The 26,455-nt window shown below is 56.4% G+C and overlaps 1 protein-coding gene across 1 annotated transcript in view; it reads right to left on the reverse strand.

Annotated features, from left to right (window-relative positions):
• Nucleotides 1–463: 463 nt before the first annotated feature.
• Nucleotides 464–26,455, reverse strand: part of RASA3 (RAS p21 protein activator 3) — a 70,865-nt gene continuing 44,873 nt past the window's right edge. Inside the window, exons 5-23 of the mRNA XM_006769303.2 lie at nt 25,530–25,610; nt 25,070–25,142; nt 22,316–22,392; nt 19,501–19,605; nt 17,546–17,702; nt 16,928–17,076; nt 16,011–16,125; nt 15,143–15,217; nt 14,174–14,297; nt 12,804–12,910; nt 11,838–11,915; nt 10,839–10,916; nt 9,794–9,867; nt 8,661–8,767; nt 8,004–8,086; nt 5,750–5,958; nt 4,564–4,667; nt 1,916–2,099; nt 464–544 (exon numbers count right to left, since the gene is read on the reverse strand). Of these exons, the coding sequence (XP_006769366.1) occupies nt 469–544; nt 1,916–2,099; nt 4,564–4,667; nt 5,750–5,958; nt 8,004–8,086; nt 8,661–8,767; nt 9,794–9,867; nt 10,839–10,916; nt 11,838–11,915; nt 12,804–12,910; nt 14,174–14,297; nt 15,143–15,217; nt 16,011–16,125; nt 16,928–17,076; nt 17,546–17,702; nt 19,501–19,605; nt 22,316–22,392; nt 25,070–25,142; nt 25,530–25,610 (2,056 nt within the window). The 3' untranslated portion in view covers nt 464–468. The remainder of the gene's footprint in view (nt 545–1,915; nt 2,100–4,563; nt 4,668–5,749; nt 5,959–8,003; nt 8,087–8,660; nt 8,768–9,793; nt 9,868–10,838; nt 10,917–11,837; nt 11,916–12,803; nt 12,911–14,173; nt 14,298–15,142; nt 15,218–16,010; nt 16,126–16,927; nt 17,077–17,545; nt 17,703–19,500; nt 19,606–22,315; nt 22,393–25,069; nt 25,143–25,529; nt 25,611–26,455) is intronic.

Genomic DNA, 26,455 nt, shown 5'->3' on the forward strand with positions numbered 1-26,455 from the left:
CCCGACCACAAAACCGAGCCTTAGCCGGGAACATCATCAACATCGAAAGCTGAAACCAGGAGCCGCCTGCCCGCGGCACCCGGACAGCAGGCTCCTGGGAAAGAATAATGCTTGAACCTCCGGCTGCGCGGAGGCAGGCTCCTGGCAGGCACTGCAGAGGCCAGCGAGGCAGCAGTGCACTGGAGACGGAAGCACTCCAGCAGGGCGCGCGCGTCCCGCACCCGGTCCAGAAAGGCCAGCTCAGCGCACCTGCCAAGCAGCGTGAATAAAGTGCGTGGCAGCCACGGGAACAGCCCAGGAGAGTCTCAGACATCCCGTGAGCTTGACTCTTGTCATCTATGCGAGCGAGGAATGTGGATCTCTTGGCTTCCACACTCTGCCTCCTTGTCGGTCTCCCTCCTGCGCAAAGACTGTGGGGTTCCCGGTGCAGCTCACAGCGCCCTCCTGGGGCAGGACGTCCTCCAGGCTTTAAATGGAATGGGTGGAGACCTCTGACTGCTGCCTGATGTAGCTTTGAAAACTCTTATCTCCGATGGGGTGTTCCCTGCAAAGGGGAGATGGGGGAGAGGAGAATGTGAGGTACAGCCCTCCATCGCCCGTGCTCATCTGCACTTTTTAAGTCTCTTTTCTAGCCCTGGCCGGTTTGGCTCAGTGGATAGAGCGTCGGCCTGCAGACTGAAGGGTCCTGGGTTCGATTCCGGTCTAGGGCAGATACCTCTGTTGCAGGCTCCTCCCTGTCCTGGGCTCTGGTCGGGGCACATGCAGGAGGCAACCAATTGATGTATTTCTCTCCCATATTTCTTTCTGTCCTTCCCTCTCTCTTCCAGCTCTCTCTAAAAATCAATGGGAAAATATCCTCGGGTGAGGGTTAAAAAAAATAAGAGACTTTTTTTCTATCTATATATGTGATGTGTATTCTTTGTAATTAATATGAAAAATACAGACAAGCAAAAGAAGACTTAGCCCAAAGCCGCCTGTGGAGGCACCCACTGGGACCCTAGTCACAGTGTGTAGGTCTCATGCGCACACATGACCGTGTGCATAGTGCGTGTGCCATGCACCCACACGTGTGTGGGAACCCTGCGCTCCACAGAGGCACGATGCTGTCTGCTGAGCGCCTGGCCCCAGGGTCGCAGGTGCTTGGTCCTGAGCTGCCCAAGCGCTTGCACAGCTGCTGCCACAGGAAGTAGGATGCGCTCCAGGCTGTTTTAACCTCGGCTTTACCATGTGTAATCAAAGACAACATTTTTAGGTCTACGCAGCTCTCTCGACAGCGGGGTGTAAAGGGAATCTGGAATATGCTTTGAATGTCTATGGAGCCAGGATGACTCATCTAGGAGCAAAGCAGGATCACGACCCCAGGAGGTGCTCGCTGGGTGCCGGGCTCTTGTGAGCAACTGGTCAAAGGAGGCACCTCTTGCAGAGCCCTTCACTCCCCTTCCCAGAGCAAACCCACACCTGCCAAGAACGGAGGGAGGAAGGGAAGGAAGGAGGGAGGGGGGAGGGAGGGGGCTGGAGGAAGAAAGGGAGGGACAAGACAAAGATGGGGGCCAGTCCACCAGAGCTGGCCTCAAGAGAGGGGGAAAGGGCCAGTTTGCTGGCCCAGGAAAGCCTAATTCTGAAAGTGAATGAGTTGGGAAGGCAGGAGGGGAGAAGGGAGAGAGTGCTGCTCCCAGGACGCTGCCCAGAGGGCCCGGCGAGTGAGGCGAGCCCTGCTCTGAAGGAGCTGGGAAGCCTGCGCAGTCCCCACGCTGCACACCACGGTCCACCCGCTGCACACCACGGTCCCCAACGCTGCACACCGGTGGCTCTGGGGCAGGCAGCACCCGCCTCCCCCCGGGAGCTCCCTGCAGTCTCTCCCTCAGGCCCCCACACCCTTGCCGGGACTGCCCACGCACCCGGGCGCCATACTCACTGGCTCCCATACTTGGTCTTCTTGAACTTGTCCCTTTTGTACTGAGCGTGCTCCTGCTCCAGGGCCCCGACCTGGGCAATGACCTGCTTCAGTGTCTTGTAGGTCTCCTGGGGGTCATCGATGATGAAGGTCAAGTACTCCTCTTGCTCTGGGCCGTCATACACAGATCTGCTCCCACAGGCCTCTGCACCGTTGGGGACAGGGAGGAGGTCAGTGCTCGGGGAAGCACCTGGACTCCTCAGTAAAGGCTGACCATTCACAGGCAAAGGCCCCAGAACCAGCAGCCGTTCCTTCCAGCCTGGCCGGCGCTGTGTGCCGGGGGACCCTGCAGGGCCAGAAAGCCAGGGCCCAGGAACCGAGGCCTCTGAGGGTCCAATGCCCCCTCGCCAGGCCCCAGCACCTCTCTGACAACCCTGCCCCTGGGTGACCTGCGTCCATCCAGGCCCCACCGGCTCACCAAGCCGGTAACAGCAGACGTCTGTCTGCTCCTGGACACTGGGCCAGGCTGGCTCGAGGGCCTGTGGGATCGGACATGGTCAGGCTGGGGAGGTGAGCTCGAGGATGTCCCCTCTCGGCCAGTCCGTGCAGGAGGTTTCCTCAGACCTCCACCCCCACCTGCTCAGCAGGTAGCTCTCTCCTTGGACACCTCAATCCCGCTGAAGACCATGCTGCCTACAGCCGTCCGTGATCCACAGGAGGTCTCCAGATACCTGAACTGCAGCAGCCCCCGTCCTGTCCCCTAGCACCTGGCCCCGGCCCCTCCCATCTGCCCAACAGCTATGCTGGGCCCTATGCTCCAGGGCCACAGAGAGACCAGGTAGGAAGACGTGTGCTTTGCAGGGCGCCTGGCCTGGCGAGCCAGCATCAGGAAGGCCCCTCGCCTCATCGTCCTCTGTCCATTATCACAGAAAGCTCTGCGATCCTGCTTCTGCTCAGGGGAAACCTCTGGGTTCTAACTGAAAAGTCACAAGTCTGCGGAAAGGAAGATGGAAAATTTCAGAGAAAAAGGGAGTGTGACAGGAGAAAGACAAGGGGCCCTCAACGTGAGGGACAACAGAGTGGAGAAGAGGAGCCCAGGCCCCCGAGCTCGAGTGTGAACTCAGCCTCTTCCTCATGAGTGAAGCGCAGGTCCGTCTGCAGCCACATGCCTGCGTGTCCTCCCCCGCCCCCAGCCACTGCTTGTAACTGCGTGGCTTCGGGCAAGTACTTAAGCGCCAGAGCCTGTTACCCGGTGCCCCCGAGTCTCCTGAGCCCGGGCCCAGTGGGAGTGTGAGCCGTGGTGGCTCGTAAGGACAGAGGGAGGGATAGGTGCAAAGGACCGTCACTGCCACATGGACAGGTCAAGAGAGCTAAGACCTGAGTAAGCAAACGTCTGTGAAGCTTGTTAAAGAAGCAGAAACAGAAGGCGGTCCTCACTGCCGGGACAGGTGTCTGGGTTCAGGTGCGGAGGAGAATCACCAAAGGCCAGCAGGACGGACGATGGTGACGGGAGAAGCACACAGGCACCCAGCCCCAGCCCTCCCCAGGGTGCTGTGCTCACTGCTTCACAGAGTTTGTTCCCCTCAGTCCTCGAATTGAGCCAATGGGCTGGTGGCGGTGCTGCCCCATTTCGCAGGAGAGGAAGTCAGGGCTTGCCCGTGAGTGACTTGCCCAGTGTGTCTCAGAGCAGAAGCCAAAGCTGGCTCTGCATCGAAGCCTCTAAGTCCTGGAAAAACTCCATCCCGGCACCACAGAGCGTGGTCTGTGCGGGGAGTGCTGGGAGGAACCTGGGAGAGGCCCAGACCCTGAGGGCAGAGAGCAATAAGGGGGGTTGAGGGGCTTAACTGAAGAGACCACAAAGAAAGAGGAGCCGTAAGCCACACACCTATCAGATGCAAAATTGTTGAATGGCTTAGTATATAGATTATGAGCTAAGCTCAGGAAGGAGAAAATAAAACCAACATCAACTAGAACGGATCATGATAAGCACACTACTTCCTCTTTAAAAGGGTTTATAAAACCCAGACTTAGGGAAATGCCCAGAGTGTGTGCATGTTGGTTTCAGCAAGGCAACTGACACACTTTCACACAGTAACCGGGAACAGGACACAGTGCCAGACGACGGGACAGGTGCTGACCATCCACGGTCCCAGGCACTAACCTGTCTCCCAAACAGGTGCCTAACCTGCAGAAGGTACCACCGACAGCACCGGACGCAGGCCAGGGAGGCTCAGAGGGGCTCACAGGCATGTCTGGGAGAGACTGTGGGTTCGGCTCCAGACCACCATAAAGTGGATATTGCAATACAGTCATGCTAATTGTTTGGTTTCCCAGTGCATACAAAGGTCATTTCACTACACTGTAGTCTACTATGTGTGCAATAACATTATGTCTAGAAAAACCAACGTGAAAACCTTAATTAAAATTATTTTATGGCTAAAGCATGCTGTCACGTGTGCCTTCAGCGAGTGGTGATCTTTCTGCTGGTGGAGGGCCTTCCCTGATGTTGATGAAAACACAGTCCCTGGGAATCATAACACAGTGAAGCACAACAAGACGGGGTCTGCCTGCACTTCCCCGAGTCACTCTGCGGAACGTTCCACGTGTCGCCTGGGCCAGGCGTCCCCCGCGCTGCTGCGATCGGGGTGAGAGGCTGACCCCGTCCTCACCTTGCATCTTCTCCAGTTTGCTCATGTACAGGTTGAACAGGGAGTAGATGCGCTCCGTCTCTCGGTCCCCGTCGATGTCCAGCTGGATGTTTGCTGGGAGGCCGCTGCTCGAACACAGTGAGAACGGAGAGCACAGAGCTGTTAATCATGGCATTGACTTTTTAAAAGACCACTGAAGACGACAGAGTGACCCAACACTGAACTTATCCCCGGCGGGCATTTGTGCTTGGTTTGTGAAATAATTCACCAGCACTGAGCAGTGACCATCTGCCAGGATAGCAAGCAAACAAGGCAGACTTATTTTGCTATGAAAGGACCCAGAATAAAAACATGCACTTGGGCTGTGTGCCCTGAAGGGTCGGTTGGCTGCCCCAGGTAGGGACAAGCGGGTCCCCTCTCCTTCCCGAGGCTCCGGTGGGCTGCTGCTCCTGCCTGAGGGTACAGCAGCGGCCCCTCCCAGACACAGCACCCAGACTCTCTGGGGAGACAGGCGAGGGCTGGGGCACAGACTCCTGGACAGCAGGGACTTAGCCCTTATCCTGAGTCTTAGCTTCTTTGCCTGTGAAGCTGCATGTCCTGTTTCCGCCTCTGAGAGCTTTGGGGGGCTGCGTCACAACCACAATCACAACAAACAGCAGTTGTCACTTTTCTCACAAGTCACATGGGGCACAGGGACAGGCCAACTGTGAGTCACCAGGCTCCCCCCAGGATGGCAGAGAGGAACCTCTCATGACCGTCAGGGGGCCCGGCTAATGGAGGGGCTGGAAACGAGGGGCTGTCTCGGTTCCCAAAGGTGGGGAGTGCCGACTGGAGAAACTGATGGGGGTGCATCAGGAGGGCAGAGTGCTTAGAGGGTCTTAGAAAAAACGGGCAGAAAAGCCTGCCCCTGGGGGTCCCTCTCTGCCTGGAGCCCCCTCCTCATTGCCACCCGCTCTGCAAGGATGGCACGCACCCCCGGCAGAGGCAGGAGAACCCAGGCAGGCCCAGAGCGCCTGCCAGGCTACACAGTCTGCGAGGGCTCCCTGGGTAGAGGCTCAGCCTGCAGGTGTGCAGTTGGCTGAGTGGGTGGGGACTGCACCTTAGCCCCAACTTGACCCCTTGACGAAACTTCCCTGAAGGGTGCATAAACCGGGTAACTGTGCTGGACTACCCCGGGCGGCTGGGGGCTGGAAACCTGCAGACCTACCCGGTGCACGGGGAGCAGCCGGGGGCCGTGTCGGAGGAGGCCCTGCAGCACAGCCAGTGGCCGTTGAGGTAGGCGGAGGGGTGGTAGACGGTGAGGCGCTTCTGGTTGCACTGGCTCACTTTGGTGAGGATGTCGATCCAGGCCTTGGCCTCCACGCAGTTGTTGGCCTGGATGTACAGCGCCCGCTCCGGCTGGATGACCTGGAACATCTGGGGAGATGGAGAGTGGGCTCGGGGGCCACCCAGCAAGGACCACGGGTCATGATTGTCAATGCCTACACGCCCAGGGGCTACAGCGAGAGGGTCTGAAATTGACCCAGAGGCAGACAAGTCCAGTGGCTGTCGTGGGTGCAAAGGGCTTTCTGCTGCCCTTGAACTTGAAAACAGAGCTGAAGCCGCTGCCCTGGGAGAGGCAGGCTCGACAGGAGCCATGGTCCAGGGAAGAACCCACGTCTGCCATGGGCCATCTGCTCGCCCAATAAGTGGCCTCAAATAGTCCTGGGGAAGGACCAGGAACTGGGAAGGCCCTGACCAGTGTGGTTGGAACATTGTCCCGAACATCAAAAGGTCACGAGTTCGATTCCGAGTCGGCGTACATACCCAGGTTTCGGGTTCGATCCCTGGTCGGGGCACATCGGGAGGCAACCGATATATGTTTCTCTCTCACATCAATGTTTGTCTCTCTCTCCCTCTCCCTTTTTCTCTAAAATCAATAAAAACATACCCTCCAGTGAGGATTTAAAAAAAATAAAGAAAGAAAAGAAAACAGAGCAGGGAGCAGGAGCTTCTGTCTGAGCATCCAGAGCATGCAGGGTGGAGCCACCCCTTCATCTGTGCAGCGGGCTGGGAGCCGACCTCAGACCCAGCAAGAGTGTAAACACCGTGTGACTACTCAGCCCTGGCCCGGCAAAACAGACTCCCGTGTCCCCCACAGACCCAGTGCGGCCTTAGGCACCTACTGAATACCCAAGCGTTGAGTTGTGCCAATGAGCGAGGCGGGCAGACACAGGAGAGGGAGGAGGACGGGTCAGCTCCCTGGCAGCTCTTGGGAGCAGAGCCTGGTCTGAGGTCCCGTGCTGTGCGCCACGAGCCTGGCGTCTGTCGCAGAGCCGGCTGAGTGACGAAATGCTGCTGAATGCAGAGGCAGCGACCAATGGGCTGGGATGCTGTGCAAGCAGGCCCTCCTCCCAGGGCAACGGGACCCCAGCCCCTGAATAAAATGGGGCCCTGGGAGTCCTTACGGTCCCAACTACTGGGTGCCAGCCTCCCTGGGGGAGAAGGAAGAGCTGTGCACAGTCGAGAGCCAATGAGGAGCAGCGAGGGAATGACAGTCAGAGTCTTCGTGGAGGGGAGGACTTGAGGAGACGCAGGACACTGGCAGCCCCGTGTTCTCCCACGGCCACTCACTCACTAGGAGCCGGGCCCCCTGAGAGGACGCACCAGCGACCAGGGCCTCCGGGGTTCCCGACGGAACCCATGGCCCGACCATGCCCTGCGACCACCTGACACACCCACACCGAGGGGTGTCCACAAACACTGGCCTGCATGCCTCAAAAATGCCACGGCCACGAAACAGGGGTAAGGACCAAGGAATGTTCCAAATTAAGGAGACACCAGAGAAACAACAGACCATGTGGCTCTGGACTGCGTGCCAGCCTGGAGGGGGAGAACATTACTGGGACAACTGGCAGAATTTAAATACGGACTGTGGGCTAGTGGTGCTAGTGCATCAGCTTGGGCGTCCTGGCTTGGCTACTGTATGAGATTATATGAATGTCCTTGTGTTTAGGAAATACACGGAAATATTTACATGGTGCAGGAAAAAAATATGTACATCCTCCACGGAGAGAGGAGGAGGGCGAATGAAGGAACAGGCTCAGCAAATGGGACCAAACCAGTGACTCTGGGTTAGGGGACATGGGAAGTCCGTGCTCTAGTCTTACTTTTCTGGAAGTTCAAACTAGATCAAAATAAAACATTGCAAAGAAATTCCACACGGTCCCAGAGCCTGCCCCTGGCGTCCTTTAACAGAGGATCCCTGGACCCCCGGGACACCAGGGAGGCCATGGTCCCGCAGGCTCTCCTGCCACAGCCGACAGGCAGGGCCAGCCAGGCTGCTGGGCTCCCAGGTCCGAGCAAAGCCACACAACGCCTGTAGACACCCAGGCAGGGCCCCGAAAGGAGAGGTGGGGTGGCGGGTGTGAGTGGGAGAGGAGAGCGATGCCCGGAGGAGCGCCTGCCAGGGCTGCACTCACGTTCTTCATTTTGAAGGACTCCTCCTCCAGTTTCTCCACGGCCAGAATGTTCTCGATGGGGATGCTGTAGAGGGGCTGGTCTCCTGCGGCGAGAGGGGTTCATGAGGGTAGGCCCAGAGGCCGTGCTGGATTAGGAGGATTAGGTCTCCCCTCTTTAAGGGGGGAAGGCTAAGAAACCGACAGGCCACAGGCACAGGGGGCTGAGGGGCAGTGGTCAGAGGAGGCCTGGAAATGGGACCTGTGTCCACAGGATAACAGAGCCTCAGCTCCCAGCAGCACCAGGACTGTCTCCAGGAGCCACGCCCCCACATTTTTATGGGGAGAGACTACTTTGTCACCATTCCCTGATCTAAACCGGAGCCATTTCAGACCCAGGAGAACACAGCCAAAGCGGAGTAAGACCCGTGAGACCCTGATTCCTACGCCTGGTGGCATGGCACCCGCCTGCGCCCCTCCCGCTCCCCACCGGGCCGTCCCGTGGATGTCGCCCCTGCTCTCCTGTTTACAGAAACTGCCCACGTTGGGGAACACACCTTCTCTGCTTTCAGTTTCACTCCAAAAAAGCAGAGGGTAACCCCAACGGGGACTTAGACAAGGCCCTGGTCCCTCGGAATAAAGGTATGTGAAAAGAAGGGAAAAGCGAATTTTTCTTGTTACCTTTGCTTTTCTGGTAGGTAAATTCATGATTTGTCAAGCGGAACCACCTTTTCTTAAAATTCTTCATCCCAAAGCGTTTTCGTCCTTGAGCCCTCTTAATCATGAACCTGTTGTGAACAGGATACGTGGGTGGGGGGGACGGACGTCCCAGGGTTCGGACGTCCCAGGGTTCGGAGTCCAGGAGGTCATCGCCCTCCCCGTCCTGCAGTCCAAAGTCACGTCTGCAACATCAAAATAACTCATCGCTTTCGTATCTGTGATACCCGATGCAGACTGGATTTTCAATATCTTCTAAACCAGTGGCTTTCAACCTTCCTAATGCTGTGACCCTTAAATACAGTTCCTCATGTTGTGGTGACCCCAATTTCATTGTTACAAATTGAACATAATTAAAGCATAGTGATTAATCACAAAAACAATATGTAATTATATATGTGTTTTCCGATGGTCTTAGGTGACTCCTGTGAAAGAATCTAAACGTATTTCCAAGTGATAGATTTAAAAAATCAAAAGGTCAATGTCTCTACTTTAGAGACGTTTAGCCCCCCCTGCTGGTGATAACTGTAAATTACAAGTTGGTGAGGGCTTAGCCCTCCAGCAAAGCAGCTACCCCTCCTCACCTCCCACAGAAATACTGGCAAGACGCTTCCAGAGAGCACGCCTGGCAGCAGCCTCAGAGGCACGAAAGTGTGCTCTGGGGAGCAAAGCTGTGGGGTTGGGGGGAAACCTGCTTAGGTGCGATGCTTTAGTCTCCCCACAGGAGGACACTTCAGGAATGCGGGGCTTGGGAGGGGAAGGTAAGGCCTGGAACTCAGGTGTGCATGAGCCAACTGTGCATGAACCCCTGACTAGTCGGGGGTCATTCAGGCTCTCATTCCCCTTTCCTCCCAGGACGGGCATTTCTCCACTGCAAATTCAGCAGAGAACAGGCACGGAGAAGTGAGAGTAACCACCACCACGTTTAGACCTGCCCTGGGCTGGGGAGTTTAAAAGTGTCCCCAAAGGGTCTGTGCTGCCTCTGACCTGGGAGACCCCCAGCCCCGGGGGCAGATCTGCCCCACTTCCCGGCCGAGACAGACTGGGAGCGCCCGCCGCCTGCATTTCTCTCGCTGCCGTGGCTCCACCAGCCTTACCCTTCCTTGAGCAGGATGGGCTGCTCCACGCTCTTGGGGTCCCTTCTCCCAGAGGAGGAGATCAGATCTAAGAACTGAAGTGGGAAAGAAACCGGATCATTAACAGGGGAAATGGCGTGCCTGAACACACTCATTCTTACGTATAAATGATGTCACGGAGGCTGTGTCCCCTTCTGACACCAGGAGAGAGAGAGAACCTGGGGGGCAGGTGCCAGGGCAGAGGGCCGTTCTTGGAGATTGTGGGGACACTGTGCTGGTCTCCACTGTGGCTAAGAAGCTTTCAGCCCCCACCTGGACTTCCTGCTGGCTCCTCCCGGGCAGGTCTCACTGGACTTCAGGTAACACCTGGAGGTCTACCTGCCTTTCAACAGGTGACCAGGGCATGCATCTCTCCTGGAGCTTAAAGCACTGCAGGCTCCGCTCCCTGGCCATCTTCATCCCCTTGTGGTCTTGCTCGGGGTGGGGCTCCCTGATCAATTCAACTGTCCCCCAGCCTGTCTGGATTCCTTCCATCAACTGGCGGCTGCCCCCAGCTCCTCTCCTTCCTCCCCTTCTAGGTTATGGTTTTTATGATTTCTGAGCAGTAAATACGTATAACTGCTTCGGATCTGGGAGAGTTTCCCCCAAGCACGCTGTCCTTATCTCTGGGCCTGGGGTTCCGGGGCTCTGTGATTCGCCGGCACCAGGGGCAGGTGGCTGGGGCTGGGCAGGGCATGGGCGTTTGTGGAACAAAAGGAGGAGAGTCTATGAAGGTATAATGCTCAGTCACGTAGAGAGAATTTAGATGTAAAATTCTATGATGAGGGCCCCCCCACATCAGACTCCAAAGAAGAGTGGTGGGTGTAGGAGTCGTTTACAGCAGCCCTGTGGTGAGCATGGGCACACAATTCCGCGAATGGACCAGTCTGAAACGTTTCAAATGGCGAACGGTAGCTTTTATGTTGCTCAAATTTAAACTCAATGTTTTTAAAAAGCAACTCTGTTTCTTAGAAACAACATAACATCAGGGTGGGGTAAGTCTATGTTAGTTGATGTTGGTACTCACATTTTTTACAGCATCAGCATATTTCTGCTCATTGAAGAATTCGTAAAATGCAGCCATGTAGGATTCCTTAAAGCTGGCCTAAAATGAAGCAGGTCACTTAACAAAGGCCTACAGGTCTCCTGGCTCATGGCCCAACTCTGAAGACTCTAGCAGCACAGGCTGCAGCAAGCCTGTTACGGTAACTAAACGGAGGGAAGATGCTAGGACCGCTGGGGTGGAGGAGGGGGAGGGGAGGTGCTGCCCTAGAAGTTTAGCCCAGGTACTTAAACCAGACCTGAAATCACAGAAGCTAAAACGTTCACAATTGACGAATTCCACTTAAGTGGCGTTTTAAGAGCTAACTGTATGGCTCAACCCCTTCGACGTGTGGTCACTGACATCTGGGTTCCAGGTCTATGAAGTTCATGCTGTACCCAGGCATGGTCGCAGGGATGGAGCCTCGCCTGTGACCAGGGGGCACGGACAGGCGTCGGGCAAAGCCCAGTAACTCAGAAGGGCCTTCAAACGACCATCCCCGTGCCCCAGTCCGGTTAGCACTGCTTTCATATGGAGGTCACGCTGCTCTTTCTGGGTGTGAACATGAGGTGGGTTTTGTGCTGACCCTGAGCGGCAGGCGCCTGTTTATCTGAACTTCCAGCCAACGGAAACTGGGTGGGTGATGGAGGGAAGCGATAGGCGCACTTTTTACTTCACTCTGATTCGGAGAGAGCCAAGCACTGGCCCCAAAGCTGCGCGGAGGAGACCCGGTCTCCGAACCCATACACAGGAGGGGGCCTGCCGCCGTTCCGCAGGTGACAATAACGTACGCCCGCCATCCTGATTTCCCCTCAGAAAGCCACATTTCCCAGCCCGCAGTGCAGAGGCGCTTGGCCAGGGCTGGAACTCCACCTCCTGAGCTGGTGCGGGAGGACGCCTGGCAGGCTCTATTGTTCTTTATCCTTATAAATGCATTAAGCACACACTCTTTTCTTAAGAAGATGATTAAAAAGCATCACTTACAGACTTTGACTTGGATAAGCTGCCAAGAGTCTGAATAGTCTTTGAGATGAGTGTCAGCGTCCTAGACGTCTGTGGGTCCTGCCAGACAGGAGAGAGAAATGCGAGTTTCGCTTTGGTTTTACAGAAATGCTTGTGGTTGAGCCCAGCATTGCACTGCCAGCAAAATGAGTGGCATCCCTACAACCTGCATGTTGTCCGTGAGTGAGCAGTAAACACACAAACACTGGATTCGGAGACGTTCACCTGGACCCTTCTACTCTGTGTGGTCTGGGAGTTGCTAGAAATGCAGGCTCTCCAGACCCAGACCCCGGCACTTCCACACAGCACGGATGGCTCCCCAGTGGCCACGTGTGAAAAGAGCTGCTGGAGATCAGTGCTCCGGACCCTACGGCACACTTAGTCAGGAGCACCTTGAACGTAGCGGCATCCCTGTCCCGTTACCATGCCCAGTTCTGTGACTCCCAGGTCACCTCTCTTACCTTCACGTGGTTGTAAGTTTAATTTAGAACCAACAGAACCAGGAATGGGCCCATCACCCTGGACTTTCCACCGAACACTGGCCATACCTGGCACTTCCTTTGCTGATGCATCACTGACATCAGCTCCGGGAAAGCCCAGAGCCTGCACATACGGGTGCTCAATTATCATCTGGTGCTTGATTGAATAAATGGCTGCATATACACAAGATGATAAATACCCAATTTTTCCCATGGGGAGAGGACAGCATAACAGCAGTCAGCAGGTAAAACCTGGTCACAGCATCCACGTTTGAACTGACAGCCTAGGAAAGTCGCTAAAGTCCTTGTCGATGAAGGAGGCAAGTGCATGTGGCATGTTCATAACCCCACCGCCATGGAACCGCTATTTCTCCACCCCCATAGGCCTGGCAACGAGTCTGGCCTGGGCCACCGTCACCTGCTGGTACAGGAGGGCTGGGTCCCAGCTCGCAGGGCGGTGCTCACTTACTGTGTGGTGAGGCGTGAGCTGGAAGAGGTTGGGGGACAGGATGGCAGGCGCGAAGAACCTCAAGAAAATGAAGCTGCTCACCGCCGTGTACCTCACGTCCAGGTCATCTGTAGCCAGGGCACAGAGAGCCAACTCAACGGGCTTCCTACAGATCTCAGCCATGGACCGGGGCGAGGGGCTGCACCCCAGAGCCCCTGCTCCACCCAGGGCCCCCCGAGACAGAGGTGCTGGCCCGCGGGTCTCCTGGACCCACTGCCTCTCCTTCCCTGTCTCTCTCCCCCTCTATCTCTGTCTCTCCCCCTCTCCTTCCCCCTCACTGTTATTAATAACACCGTCGGGCAGTTGGGCTGTAACAGACACAACCCGCTGACCGGGCCCTACTGGCCTTACAGGGAGATGGCTCATTACTGGGCGGGTCACTCACATCGGGGATGGGAGGATGTGGTCTGTTCATTATTTATTTACTTCCTTCCGTCTTGTCCCAAAGAGGATCAGAGGCTTGGTATGCTTAGTAACTGCCCGTCCCAGACACGGGGTTCCTTTTTGGCCCCAGAAGGAGCCCAAGCTCAGAGCAGGAGGTCCTGGCCGGCTCGGCTCTGGAAGCTGAGCTGCCCCAGCAGGTGGAGGGAAGGGGCTGGGTTCACCTGGGACCTTCTATCTGGGCACAGGGACTGCTCTGCACGGAGGCTGAGGTTTCAGCGGTTCCCAAGGCAGCAGGTCACGTCTGGGCTGATTCGTGGGCTCCCAGGGATGGAGGAAGTGAGTGAGGGATGTGCTCACTGGACCAGGCAGGGGCCAGGGACCAAGTGGTCTGAGCTGGTGAGTACCCTGTACCCAGGTCCTTAGTTACCGTGACCCCTCCCACAGGGCTGGATGCCATGGCAGCTCTGGGCGCCTCCCCAAGGAATCAGCATAATTAAAGAGGGGGCTCATCCCTGGAACCCTTCCAGTCCCAATTCATCCTGACTTTCTGAGAAATATAGCCAGGCAGAGTTAGGTGACACAGAGCACCAAGTGGCGACACGGTGGACTGAAGTAGGAAACTGCCAGAGGATTCGGATGGGCGGCTTCCTGGCTGCATAACCCAGACCCAGGTAAGTAGACACTGTTCCACTGGACGAAACTCGGCCTACTGCCTGGTGTGGGGCCGCAGCCCTAGCTCACCCAGGGACAGGCGCAGACGGGGACTAGGGCGCTCTGTCCGCAGACATGCATGCAAAGGGATGCATGCTGACACCTGAGCTCTGGCCTCTTTATAGGGCTCTGAGACGCCCCTTCTGTGCTTTGAGGCGTCTGGCGCAGGGGAAGGGAGCCACCTAGGGAGGGGCTGTAGGTATTTCCTGCTGGCTGAGCGTATCCAGAGCACTCACCCTGGAAGCGCTTGGCAGCCGCCTCTCGGAGGGAAAAGAAAATGTCACACATGACCGTCGGGCAGCTCACCCCCGACTTGGTGATGACGTTGAAGATGCGGTCGACGTACTGCCGCAGGTTCTCCTGCAATGAGATGTGGGTGGGACACCCCAACAGTGCTCATGTGGACCCGACTCTCTCCCAGGCTGCTTGGAGCACCTCAACCACATGGGGAGGGAGCGCGTCCAGAGGTCAGGGACCAGCCCAGAGCAGCCTCGGGGAGCTGTGGCAGCAAAAGATACAATTCCCATCATGGTTTTTAAAAAACCCTCCTAAAATACGTACTGACTAGTTACAATAATTCATATAGTGCAAATAATAGGGTTTCTGGGGTGTGGGGAAAGCCACACCGTATCCCCTCCTCGTGCCTGACCTCATTAACTAAACACAGTCAAATTCACTGAAGTATAAGTTCCTGAAGGTGAGAACCCTGTCTTTTTTTTTTTTTTTAAGGCACGACAAAGACATCGCCTGATCTAGATGGAGAAATCATAAAAAAGATAGAAATATTTAGCGTGAAATGTCAAAATTAGGGAGTTTTGATGTTTTAAGAACAGCTCTGGGAACAGCCTGGGTGGTAGGTTTGAGACCTGTGTTTGTTAGGGCTGGGGAGACTGAGGCTGGCGAGGCCACCCCATGCAGGGGTGCAGGGGGCGGGCAGGGGGAGGGTTCCTGGCTGTCCCAGGAAGGGAAGGAGCAGGAGCTGAGGGGCAGGCCACAGAGCGGTGCTCGTGGCAGGAAGGAACTCAAGAGCAAAGACAGACGGTGGCCAATCGTTGCCCGGACTGGTCCCCTCACAGCAGTTGAAGTCAGCGTCTGCCTCAGGCTCCTGTGCGTGCCCTTGCAAAGCACGCCCTGCCCCACCTGACAGAGCCTCAAGACAGGCGCTGGCTCTGGAAAGTGTGGGTGAACGAGCCGGAGCCCCTTACCATGTTGTTTTCAAGGTTTTCGCCATCTTTCAGCTTCACGGGGTCGATTTCGCAGGGTTTGTGGCTCTGACATATCTGGAAAGAGCGTTTGGGACCAGGAGTGAGCAAGACAGATCCCAGGAGCTCAGGGGGCGGGGGTCAGCCGTATCAGCTCAGGGACGGATGCCATGAGCCTTGTTCAGAACACAGCTGCCCACAGCCAGCCCCCCACCAGCTGCATGGGGAGGAGTGGCCGCAGACGGGCAGCGTGCGAGGCTGGAGTCCCGGGGGGGACGGGACTTTCTGGGAGATGGTTCTGCATTATCTCCCATGGAACCCGGCGCCATAATGCTTCACAACATTTCACTTCAAAGTGCTGCCAGGAAACCACACAGAGGCTCAACCGGAATGCGATCTGAATTTCCCTCGCACAGCACGGGGCCTGTTTTTTAGGGAATTGCCCAGGTGCCCGTGAAGGGCTCAGGGAAGAAACGCTGAGTCCCATGGAAAGGAAACGTGTGGTTCCTTTCATGTGTCAACAGCTACGAGAAGTTGGGGCGAGGCCGCCACAGCTGCAGGGGGCTCCAGAGAAAACCCAAGGCCGTGCAAGTTCGGAGAGAGCCAGCACCTGTGGGAAGGGGTGCCCTCTCCTGCAGGGCCTCCGTCTTCAGAATAATGGGTTTTCTTAAGTGGTTTTTTAATTTGAGAAAATGAGGACGATTCTGAAATACACACGGCAGGTGTGTGGTGAGGCTGGGAACGCAGCTGACATTAAAGTGACAGCTGTTTGTCCACATTGCGTTCCCTGTATGTCTGCCTGTCCTTCACACTGACATGTGGGTTCTTGCATGCACCCCCGTAACACTGGATCCTTGGGGACCCGACCCACCTCCTCGATGGTGGGCTTCAGGGTGACGTGCAGGTAGTGCATCCCCGCCAGCTTCATCGTCTCGTCAATGCACTTGGATGTCAACGAGTTTCCTCGGAAAATGGTGTTGGGGTCCCTGGAAGACAGCATCGGGGTGATTTCTGTCTCCTCAGCGAGTGAGGTGGAGGAGAAGCAGAACCTATTCTGGAGTGCCCGTCCTCAGAGGCAGGCACACGCCCGCCCCGGGGAGTCTGCTATTGGGGGCTTTAGAAGGAGCCCGAGCCCAGATGGACGTGTCACAACGGGGGTTCTGGCCGTCCTGCCTATGTAACACGTCAGCAACACGCCTCCTGCCATCAACCCATCCAAAGGGACAGGAGCTGGCGGTGCTCCCCTCCCTGAGGCCTGTTTTATACAAACGAACCACCGAATGCCTCTAAGGAACCAATCCTGGGGCCAGCACAGGAGATCTGGCCGGAAAGGGGCCGGATGGGCTGTGCTTTCTAGAGCCTCGTTCAACCAGGCTGCCTCTGGGTGTTTCTGCACTGAGGGACCCAGGGCATGTAGAACCCGCTCCACTAGTGGGGGCAGGTCCTGGGATCCAGCGACCCAGGCCTCAAAGGGGGGCTTGACACTGGACTGAGCCCGTTCCTGAGGCAGCCGGTGCCACAGGCACCCTCTTCTTGCACATGCACCTCGAGATATCCGGGAGAAAAGGTGCAATTTTAGACAGTAAGTGTCTCTCTGAAAGAAAACCAGAATCTATATGGTTTCCTTATCTGCCCCATCCCTGTGCTCTGACGTGTTTTGGAGGAGACTTCTGCTGCCCGGGCCCCCCAACTTTGCCCAGCTCCAGCCACAGCCCCAGCCCCAGCCCATCACCAGACCAAAACCCTGGGAAATGAGGGGTCCCAGGCAGAGGCCGCAGTAGCACTCACTGTGTCCTCCGGACCTCGGCGTTGGCGATGGCGCTGATGAAGGGCACCACCCGGCCATAGTGCAGGAAGAGTCGCACCAGCGGGATGGCCGCCTCCTGCTTTTCTCTGCACACCTCGCCCAGGATGTGAGCCGCGGACGCCGAGACGGGCTGCGGCAGGGACACAGCGTGACCCCAGAGCAGCTTCCAGGTCCCCCACGACACCCCCTCACCCAGCAAAGGGAGACTCAGATGTTCCTGTGCACACAACGGGCCCAGAGGGGCCAGGCTGCAGGGAAGTCACCAGCAGGGCCCAGGTGGCCCAGGTGGGGGCCTCAGGTTTCCTGGAGCACTTCTTTCCTTTCTTCCAGCCTTTCTCTCCCCAACTGTCTCCATTCCAACCACCAGCCTGAGACCCAGGAGCCCAGAAATCCTATTAAGGGGAGTACAAACGACCCAAGCCCACTGCTAAAAGCATTCGGGGGCTGGTCTGGGCAGGTGGGGAGGCAGAGCTGGGCAGGGGCCAGAGAGGGAGTGGGTCTGGGTCAGGAGGGCCAGGCGGGGGCTGCGGGGATTAGGGACGGAGCGGGGGCGGGGGGGGGGAGGGGTCTGAGGTCACAGGTGCACAGCACAGGAGTACCTCCACGTCCGCAGACTTCAGCAGCAGGTCCCGCAGGGGGCTGTAGTAGTCGGAGGAGAAGACGTGGTCTTCTGTGTACACCACGTTCAACCGCAGGGACCCCAGGTCCCCAGGCTTCAGGCTCTTACTGCCATTGTCTCGGGGCTGCAGGAAGTACCTGGGCACGGGACACAGGACAGGTGGCCTGAGGCCGCAGCACCCCCCAGGGCTGTGCCCCGACAAGGGCAGGCTCTGTGTCAGGGTCTGAGGCAGGAGGGGCTCAGGGGGATTCTGTAGGACACCCCCTGCAGGGTCCCTGCACCCGGGGCATCCCCCTAGGGATGTTTCCTATCAGGGCTGATGACACAGAGCCACGGACAGAGATCACGATGGGAAAGGGGGAAGGGTGGGAAGAAAGGAGAGGATGAGGAGGGGGCGGGAGTGTAGCAGTTAAGGGAAATTCTGCAGTAAAACAATTATCTGTGAAGATGAACACGACAGTGGCTAGCAACAAGCAGAGCAAAACTGAAAGGATTCTAAGAAACATGTGGCAGAGCTTCCAACATGAGGGGGGTGGGGAGTGGGGAGCTCGTGTCAGTGGGCGGGGCAGGCCACTGCGCACACCACTGCTTCAGCAGTGCTTCCCACAGGCTCTGCCTCTCCTGGGCCCTACCCGTGCGGCGCTGCGGGAACCCTGCCTGCTCTGAGTTTCCTGGCCCGGCAGTGAGAGATGCGATGTGGGGAGAGCTCCTACTAGGCGCCAGGCGAGTGCCACATCCTTGGTTACAAGGCTGGGGATGCTCAGCTAAGCACTGCCTCCTGGCAGGAACCAGAGCCCAGCTGGGGCTGTGCTGGTGCTATCCTCATGGAACTAAAGACAGGAACTCCTGGCCAGTGTGCTCAGTGGTTGAGCACCGACCTATGAACCAGGAGGTCACGGTTTGATTCCCAGTCAGGCACATGCTCGGGTTGCAGGCTCGATCCCCAGTAGGGGCCATGCAGGAGGCAGCCGATCAATGATTCTCATCACTGATGTTTCTATCTCTCCCTCTTCCTTTTTTGAAATCAATATATATATATATATATAGGAACTCCACAGTCTCCTGATGATAAGAAACTGCCATTGGGCACAACACCAAAATCCACCCACGTGGTGAGTCTAGACGTGCAGGGCGATGGTGCACAGTGTGCGGCATGTCGTGTGACATGCGGCTAGTGGTGTGAGATGTGTGGCACACGACGTGACGTGTGTTGTGTGGCCTGCACCTCCTCCCCACCTTGTGTGTCTGTTCAGGAGATGTGTGAAACGGAGCCACAGTGTCTGCAGCTTCACCGTGATGATGTGCACTGTGATAGGATGTGATTTATGAACCAAACATGGAATGAAACAAAGGCATGTTCCTTATGCCAAAATACAAAGTAACCTAGAGAAATGAGAACCAAAGAGACGGAAAGTGAAACCTCAGTCTCCTGGGTGACACGAGTGAGGGGTGAGGCCGAGCTGGGACCCACTTTAGGTGCGCAGACTGCAATGGAGGGTCACCTGAACCCGCAGCACCTTGCACACCTTCCTCGCCCGGCGACCCTTCTGACGACAGGCAGAGGCCATGACTGCTGCCACAGGGCAGAGCCTCGCCGATGGCGCTCCCAGCGTGCCAGGCGCCTGCCCGCAGTGAGCAGACCCAAAAGGCTATTCTCGCGGCTGTAAGGCTTTCATGCCCCACCCCCTGTGTTAGGCTCTCAGCCACCACTTGTGGTGTCAGCGAGATCGCCTGCAGGGTCCCACCTGAACCTGCGCAGCCCTAGACTAGTTAGGACTTGGCAGAATGAGAGCAGGTGGCCGGAGAGGAACCTGACGTGTGCATTTTGTTTGGGCTGGAAAGTGTAAAGGCGCAGCTTTGTGCCCCTCTGACTTATTAACTCTGTCCCTCCGCCCGCAGATCGGACGGCAGGCAGGCAGGCACGCGCCACCTTACCACGCTTCGTAGGCGCTGGACTGCCGCAGCACTTTCAGCGGAATCCTTAGTTCTCCCAGAAACTCGTCCCCAAACTTCAAGTTACTGGCGTTCCAGAGGTCAACCCTGAAAAACAACGTTCGGCATGTGGATGCTCCGGAGAACGGCCGGGGAGACAGCGGCTGTCCCGGCGTCCTCTCTCCCCGCAGGAGGGTTGAGCACGGCAGAGCCTTCGGTTCCACCAAGTCAGCCTCTGTGGAGATCTACACCGACTGAGGGCATTTAGGACGTGAGGTCAGACAGGACCTGGCTTTGGCGTGGAGATGTGCACTTCCCGGGCTGCCAGGACCCAGAGGAGGTAGAGGCCGAGCCTCAGGCAGGTCGGTGAGCTGCCCCCTGTCTTTGTAACAGGAGGGAAGTGCTGTGCCCTGAAGACAGGAGCATCCCCTGCCTTCACCTGGGAGAGGTCCTAGTGTGGCAGGACCTGCCCTCAGGGCTGGGCCATGTCTCAGACATGGCAGGAGCACCCAGCAGGTGGCCTCAGTCTGCGGGCTCAGCACAGGGGAGGGAATAAATGAAATCTAGCTCTGCCCAGGCTAATGCAGAGAATGGTGCCCACGGGAGACTGGCCAGGCTGCCCAACCTAACAGCCAGGATGCCCCCTACCTTCCAGCACGTGAAAGTACACCTGGAAGAAAAAAATGGTGTCTGACTCCTCCTTCCCTACCTGCACTCAGAACCCGGCACCCAAGATCCCTCCAACCTACCGGTGTGACTCATGCCCGAGGGCCCGTCACTGCCGGCTGCAAGCTCAGCACAACGTGCCATCTCTGAGAAGCGTCCACACTCCCCTGCTAAAGAGTCTGTCACCCATGAGCCTTTTCCTCCAGAGACAATTCTGTTCCCTCTGATTTGGGGACATGGCGATTGCACACGAGTGACAGATGGAGGTGGACGACGCTCACTGGTGCTAACTAGCGAGCATGGCATACCCCCACAGCAAACAGCTTAATCAGAGGATATCCATGAGTTGCAATTTAAGACTGGAGAAAATTCTAGAAAGCTGTAGCAGCCCTTCCATTGCCCCTGCAAGTCTGAGCAGGGGCCGTGGACATCACAGCAGGCAAAGGATGTCCCGCAGGAACACGCATGTCGGGACACGGACACGAACACTGGCCCGTGCAGACACGTAGAATTAGAAGCAGAAGACCCTTCAACCTGCTGAGCAACACTTCAGCAAAATACGAACAAGTCGCCGGGCAGCCTTTTCTTTTTAATAAGAGAAGCATTTAAAAGCATCTCTGGTTTGTATGCTTAGAAAAAGAACTAGGACTTCACGCTTGAATTCAAAGCCGAGTCTTTCATAAACACTTCTTTCTCTGAACAAGGAAGCGGAGCCGTTGGTCTGAAGGCAGGCAGTGTGCAGTCAAACCTCAAATAAGGCCTGCGGACCTCCAGTGGGGACCTTCTCGACTTGGGGTCACTTCCCCTCGGCTTCAGTATTTTGAAATGGAAGATTGTAACTGCCTGGAAACACTTAAAGCTGGGCTCAAACCAAGATCTGTGTGTGGAGGCCATGACCCCTCGGGACTTGGGCCCAGGAGAGGGCTGAGCAGAGCCTCAGGGCCCCCTACACTTGGGAGAGGGAAGAGCCCTGGCCTGTACCCTGTACCCCAAAGGTCAGCCCCCACCGGGCCTGGAGCCCCCCACAGCTTGGTTATTGCTCAGAGGCCCAGAAAGCCGCTGCAGGTTCGAGGGAGGGATACCAGAGTACCCCACAAATGAACGCCTCGAAAAACCCTGGCCTAAAGGGAAGTAGATTTTAAATCGTGTCAAATCAGGGCATTCCTACGCTTCTCCAGAACCGGCTACTCAGACCCAGGGGTGGGCACCCGGGCCCAGGATGACAGAACGCACAGCTGGCTTAGGATGGATGCTCTCTCCCAGGCACCTTACCCCTGGGGCAGGCGCTGCAGGTGGGCGGGGCCTCCTACAGGCAGAGCAGGTGAAGTAGGCCCCTGAGGGGATCCTAAAACGGATGCCGGATGCCGGTGAACTCATGCTGGGATCTTCCAGGGCAGGGGTGGGGAACCTTTTTTCTGTCAAGGGCCACTTGGATATTTATAACATCAATCACAGGCCATACAAAATTATCAACTTAAAACTTAGCCTGCTATCTGTGGCCAAACATTTAATTAACTCACCCCTAATGCAGATCAAATGATTTCTCAGGCCTTACACCGCCCGCGGGCAGGGCCTTCCCCACCCCTGTTCTAGGTGACAAGTACGGACTGCACACCGAAGGCTGTGTCAGGAGAGTCCCAAAGCAGCCGGACTGTAAAGCTGAGTTTGCCCCTTGGGAAAGTAAGTGTCCTTTCAGCCACAGCCACCGAACACCTGGGTGATTATGACTGATTCCCATTTCCAACATCCTCGTGTTGAAATCACCAAGAACGTTAAAACCCCCCTATTCATTCTGCTATGTTTTTGCTCAGTGGTTAGAGCACTGGCCTGCACACGGAAGAGTCTCAGGTTTGATTCCCAGTCAAGGGCACATACCTGGGCTGCAGGTTCCATCTCCAGCCCCCAGCCCCGATCAGGGTGTGTGCGGGAGGCAACCAATCGATATGTCTTTCTCACATCGATATTTTTTTCTCTCTCTCCTCTGTCTCTCTCGCCCTCCCTCCTGTCCACTCTCTCTGAAAAAGCAATGGAAAAAATGTCCTCAGGCGAGGATTAACCAAAAACAAAGCGAAACAAAACAAAAGAGGACAGTAGAGGTGAGTTCAGACTGCAGCCTCCAACCAGGAATCTCGAAACCCTGATTCTTGCTCACCGGATTTCAAGTTTGTCCACATCCTCCTCCTCAAAGTCGAAGTGGGACTTCCGGCTGTAGCTGCAGGGTCTGGTCACCTGGTGGTGAGAGGGAGGGAGAGCGAGTTAGACGGAGCGCCTGCCCTGGAGGAGCGAATGAGCAGAGGCTGGACTGGGGCCCAATTCCTGCGAGTGGGGGTGTGGAACTACGCAGGGCACATCACACTAACTTCCATGTACCCTCCCAGCACCCAGGAGCATCCTGCCAGTTCCCTCCCTCTGCCAGACATCCACTCCTCCTGCTGACCACTCCCCCTCCTGACATCCACTCCTCCTGCTGACCATGCCCCCTCCTGACATCCACTCCTCCTGCTGACCATGCCCCCTCCTGACATCCACTCCTCCTGCTGACCACTCCCCCTCCTGACATCCACTCCCTCATGCCTCCAATCTGCTCCTCCCCAGCTTTCCCACCTGCTGCCTCCACCTTGTTGGCTAGCTGTCCTTGTACCACCCAAGCCCGGCTCCCACCAGCCACAGCCCAGCTGGCCCCGACCTAATCTCCTTTGGCTAAAACTTCTGAAGTCTCCCAGGATCCCCACTTGTCTTCCTCACCCAGCACATGGGATCTTTCCACAACCTGTGCCCCTGCCCAGCTCACTCCTGAGGCCATTCCTCACTCTGCTCCACGCGGGGAAGCCGGCAGGTGTCTCTGAAGTGCCATCTCCTCCAGGAAGCCCCCTGCACCCCCTGCCTGGCATGACCCCAAGACTATGATGAGGTAGGTGCCTGGCTTCCAGTGGGATTGTGCAGAGGCCAGCCTGCTTTCTCCCTGCCTTACTCCGGCCTGTCACCTAACATATCTATTGAGTGAATGAAGGTGACTCTTACAGAACTTTAAATCATTTCACTTAGATATTTACGGGTTTTTAGGTAAGTCTGGCTTTTGTTCTGGAATAAGCTGGGCTGGAGACTACCTCCTATTGAAACTCCTGCAGGAGGCTGCCTGCCAGCCCCTTGCTCCGGCCGATGCAGGGTCCCCTGGCAGGGCTGGGCCTCGGGCTGTTTGCCGGCCGAGGCTGAAAGGAGGTGAGGAGAACCTGACAAGAGGGAGCGTGCGGCTAAGCAGGGCTGAGCCTCTGAGTCAAAGGACAGAAACTCCACACACAAGCATCTTCCAAAGGTCCTTCGGGCGGAGGCCGCGAGCGAGGCCCTAACCAGCAGCACTGAGCCCAGGCCTCAGCCTTCTCTGGGAGCCTGAGACTTCGGCCCCTACTGCTACATTCAATCATCTGGGGCCGTTAAACTCATCTAGTGAGTTGAGACCCACAATTTTCGCCAAATACACCATAGCAAGTACGCAGGGCTCCTCATGTGAGTGGGAACCACTCAGGAGTGGATGCAGCTGTTGGCGGGAGGTGCGTCACGGTGTGAAGTCTGTGCCTTACTGCGCGTGTTGTGGTAAAATCAAAAGCTGGGAAAGCGCCTGCCTGAGCCTCCAGACATGGAAGGTGCTGCCGCCTTTAATGCACATTCATGTTAAGGACTTTTCTGCAGTTTCTGTTCCAGGTGTCATCCCTGCCTTTGGAGACACAGCATGAGTCCCTGGAGGTGAGAGGTGGCCGCATGGGCTTCCTGGCTTATCTTCAGCCTGTTAAGAACCATTTCCTCACCCAACTATAAAGCCAGAATGTCCATCTTGGACAGAGAGGGGCCCTTCACTATGCCCTCAGGTTCCCGGCTCCATCGCCCTCCCCAGGGCTACCCCAAGGCCGGCCACTGACTTCCATGGAGGAAACGTGTGAGCTTCCAGAGGCCAGCAGAGAAGGCCCAGGTCCTCTGCCCATGAGCGCTTGGTTCTAACTCATCTCTCCAACTTCATTTTCCAAAATTCCTCGTTTTTCACCCCGACCTCACTCTGCATTCCAGGTACAGTTTCCTGCACCCTCCCGACCTCCACACCTGTGCATGCCCCCTCCCAGACTGTCCCCACTCTGGGAGCCTCGCCCCACGTCCCCAGCAGCCCTGCTGGCTGCAACTGCTTTCTGTCTCCGGAGCCACTAACTGAACCATCACTGCAGCAAGTGGGACGATCCCTCCTGCTGGGCAGCAGGATCATGAGGAGGACGGGAGCGAAGGCCTCGGTCATCCTCACCTACCATGACCTGGTGGAGAGTAAGCATTCAAGAAACCTTTGAGGATGGAAAGAACACCCGCCTCAGTACATTCCATATGGGCCGTCTTATCACTACACCAGCCGTGTGCACTGTGGTTCCAAACCGGTCCAGCCCTCACACCCTGCAGCTTACTAATCTTGGTGGTTCACATTCGGAGAGGCAGCTGGGGGATCTCTGTGTCCAAAAGCACTTCGTCTTTGCTTCAAAACCCTCACTTTTTCTGGTGAAACAAGCCTCTCTTCACTGCTCAGGAAAGATTGGGTGGAAAAGGCCAAACAAAAAAAAACACCACCACCAACAAAAAAAACTCCACCAAAAAAAACACCCACAAAAAACAAAACAATTAAGAAAACCCAAAGTCCTGATCATTTGGAAAGAATGAATTGGTAAGTACGCAACTCGAAGCTGAGTCATTCTGGAAGCAGGGGTGGCCTTTTTTTCTAGGGAGCAGGGGCTGCAGAGCGGGGGGGATTTCTAGTGGGGGGACGTCACCCAGAGAACTTTCAGAGGAAGCAACTGACTGAGAGCCTTGAGACTTTTTGCCAAAGGGTCTCGGGGGCAGGGTTTCAGCTCAACATCGAAACCACTGAGACACCGACCTCAAAGTAAAACACCTCGTCAAACTGAGGGTTGTTGGTCTTCTTTTTCACTTTCGTCTTCTTTGCTTCCGATCTGTAATCAAGGGAGGAAGGATCAGGATCAGAAATAACACTTGCGATGCCAAATCTCTCAGCCTTGAGGCTGAGCTACCAAATGCACAAGTAATTTGCTGCCTCTATTTATCTTATAAATATTTCTGTTTGTCTCCAACCCCAGATGGTATGCAAATCAGGGACCTTTACTGAGCCAAAAATACTCAGCATGAAAAACATCAAGTCTTCCTTTTTTTCACAAAACCATGTGAGGCCAATAAAGGAAACAAAAGGAAGTCAAGATTACACGTTCTACCTGCAGCGCATCCTCCCTTCCTCTGACTGAGGAATGCTCCCCATCCTTCAGGTGCCGGGCCCCACCCTGCAGGCCTGGGGCCGGGGGCAGGTGCGGGTGGCAGCTACTTGCCTGTATGGTCCTGCAAGCGTCACAGTGGCGTAAGGATCGCACTGCCCATTCACGATGGGGAGGCCTTGGCACTCGAGGATGCTGTGGAGAGAAGCGGGAGGGGTGGTCAAGAGCGGGAGATGAAAGGCCCGCAGACTTGCAGCTCACAGCCTCCCTGGGTCCAAGAGCAGCTGTCTCACAGTTCAAGGCCAAGGGCCCTGAGCCATGGTGTGGAAGTGGCTGTCCAGGGCTGGAAGCTTCCATCACTGATTAGCAACCAGAAAACATCTGGGGTGGGAGTGAGTGTGTGCTGCTTTCAGGGTAGAGGAGCCTCTGCACGGAGAGAGCGTTTCCAGTGAATTTTCATGGGCACGTCACTGCCTACTCTCTAGGAGCGGTGCTATTCCAGAGCTGTCCACGACACACGCACTGGCCTCTCCACAACCTTACGGAGCCGCACTGTTGTGAAGTCCAGGTTAGAAGTGGGGGAGTTGAGGCGCAGACTTACAGCTACCGCCTGTGCCTAACCTCCATGCCACACGTGCCTCATCACAGTGGAGGATGCCCCAGTCTCAAGCTACACTCACGCCTGCAGGCCCGGGGCCAGCTGTCCTGGCTCATGTCAGGGAGTGAGTCAGACTTGCTCCCTGAGCGTCATGTCACTAATCCCATCGCATCTTCATGCCCCAGCCTGTTCTGCGGGCTGCTCCTCCCCAGGTGGCAGGTCAGTGTTGAGTGGACTGGGGGCTGCTGCTGCCCTGATTCTGCTGTCGTCTGTAAAGGACACAGCCACTGGGCCTTGGGCTGATCAGGGGTTAAGTCTCTTGCTTTGGGCCGATCATGGCAATGTTTGGTTGAAGCTTTGTCCGGGAGGGGCCTGCAACTCCTGTTGGTTTGGCCCCGCTTCACAGGTGTGGCCTCCTGGGGCCTGTGCGGGGGGTGGGGGG

Source organism: Myotis davidii, unplaced genomic scaffold (genome assembly GCF_000327345.1).
Source record: "Myotis davidii unplaced genomic scaffold, ASM32734v1 scaffold444, whole genome shotgun sequence".
Taxonomy (NCBI): domain Eukaryota; kingdom Metazoa; phylum Chordata; class Mammalia; order Chiroptera; family Vespertilionidae; genus Myotis; species Myotis davidii.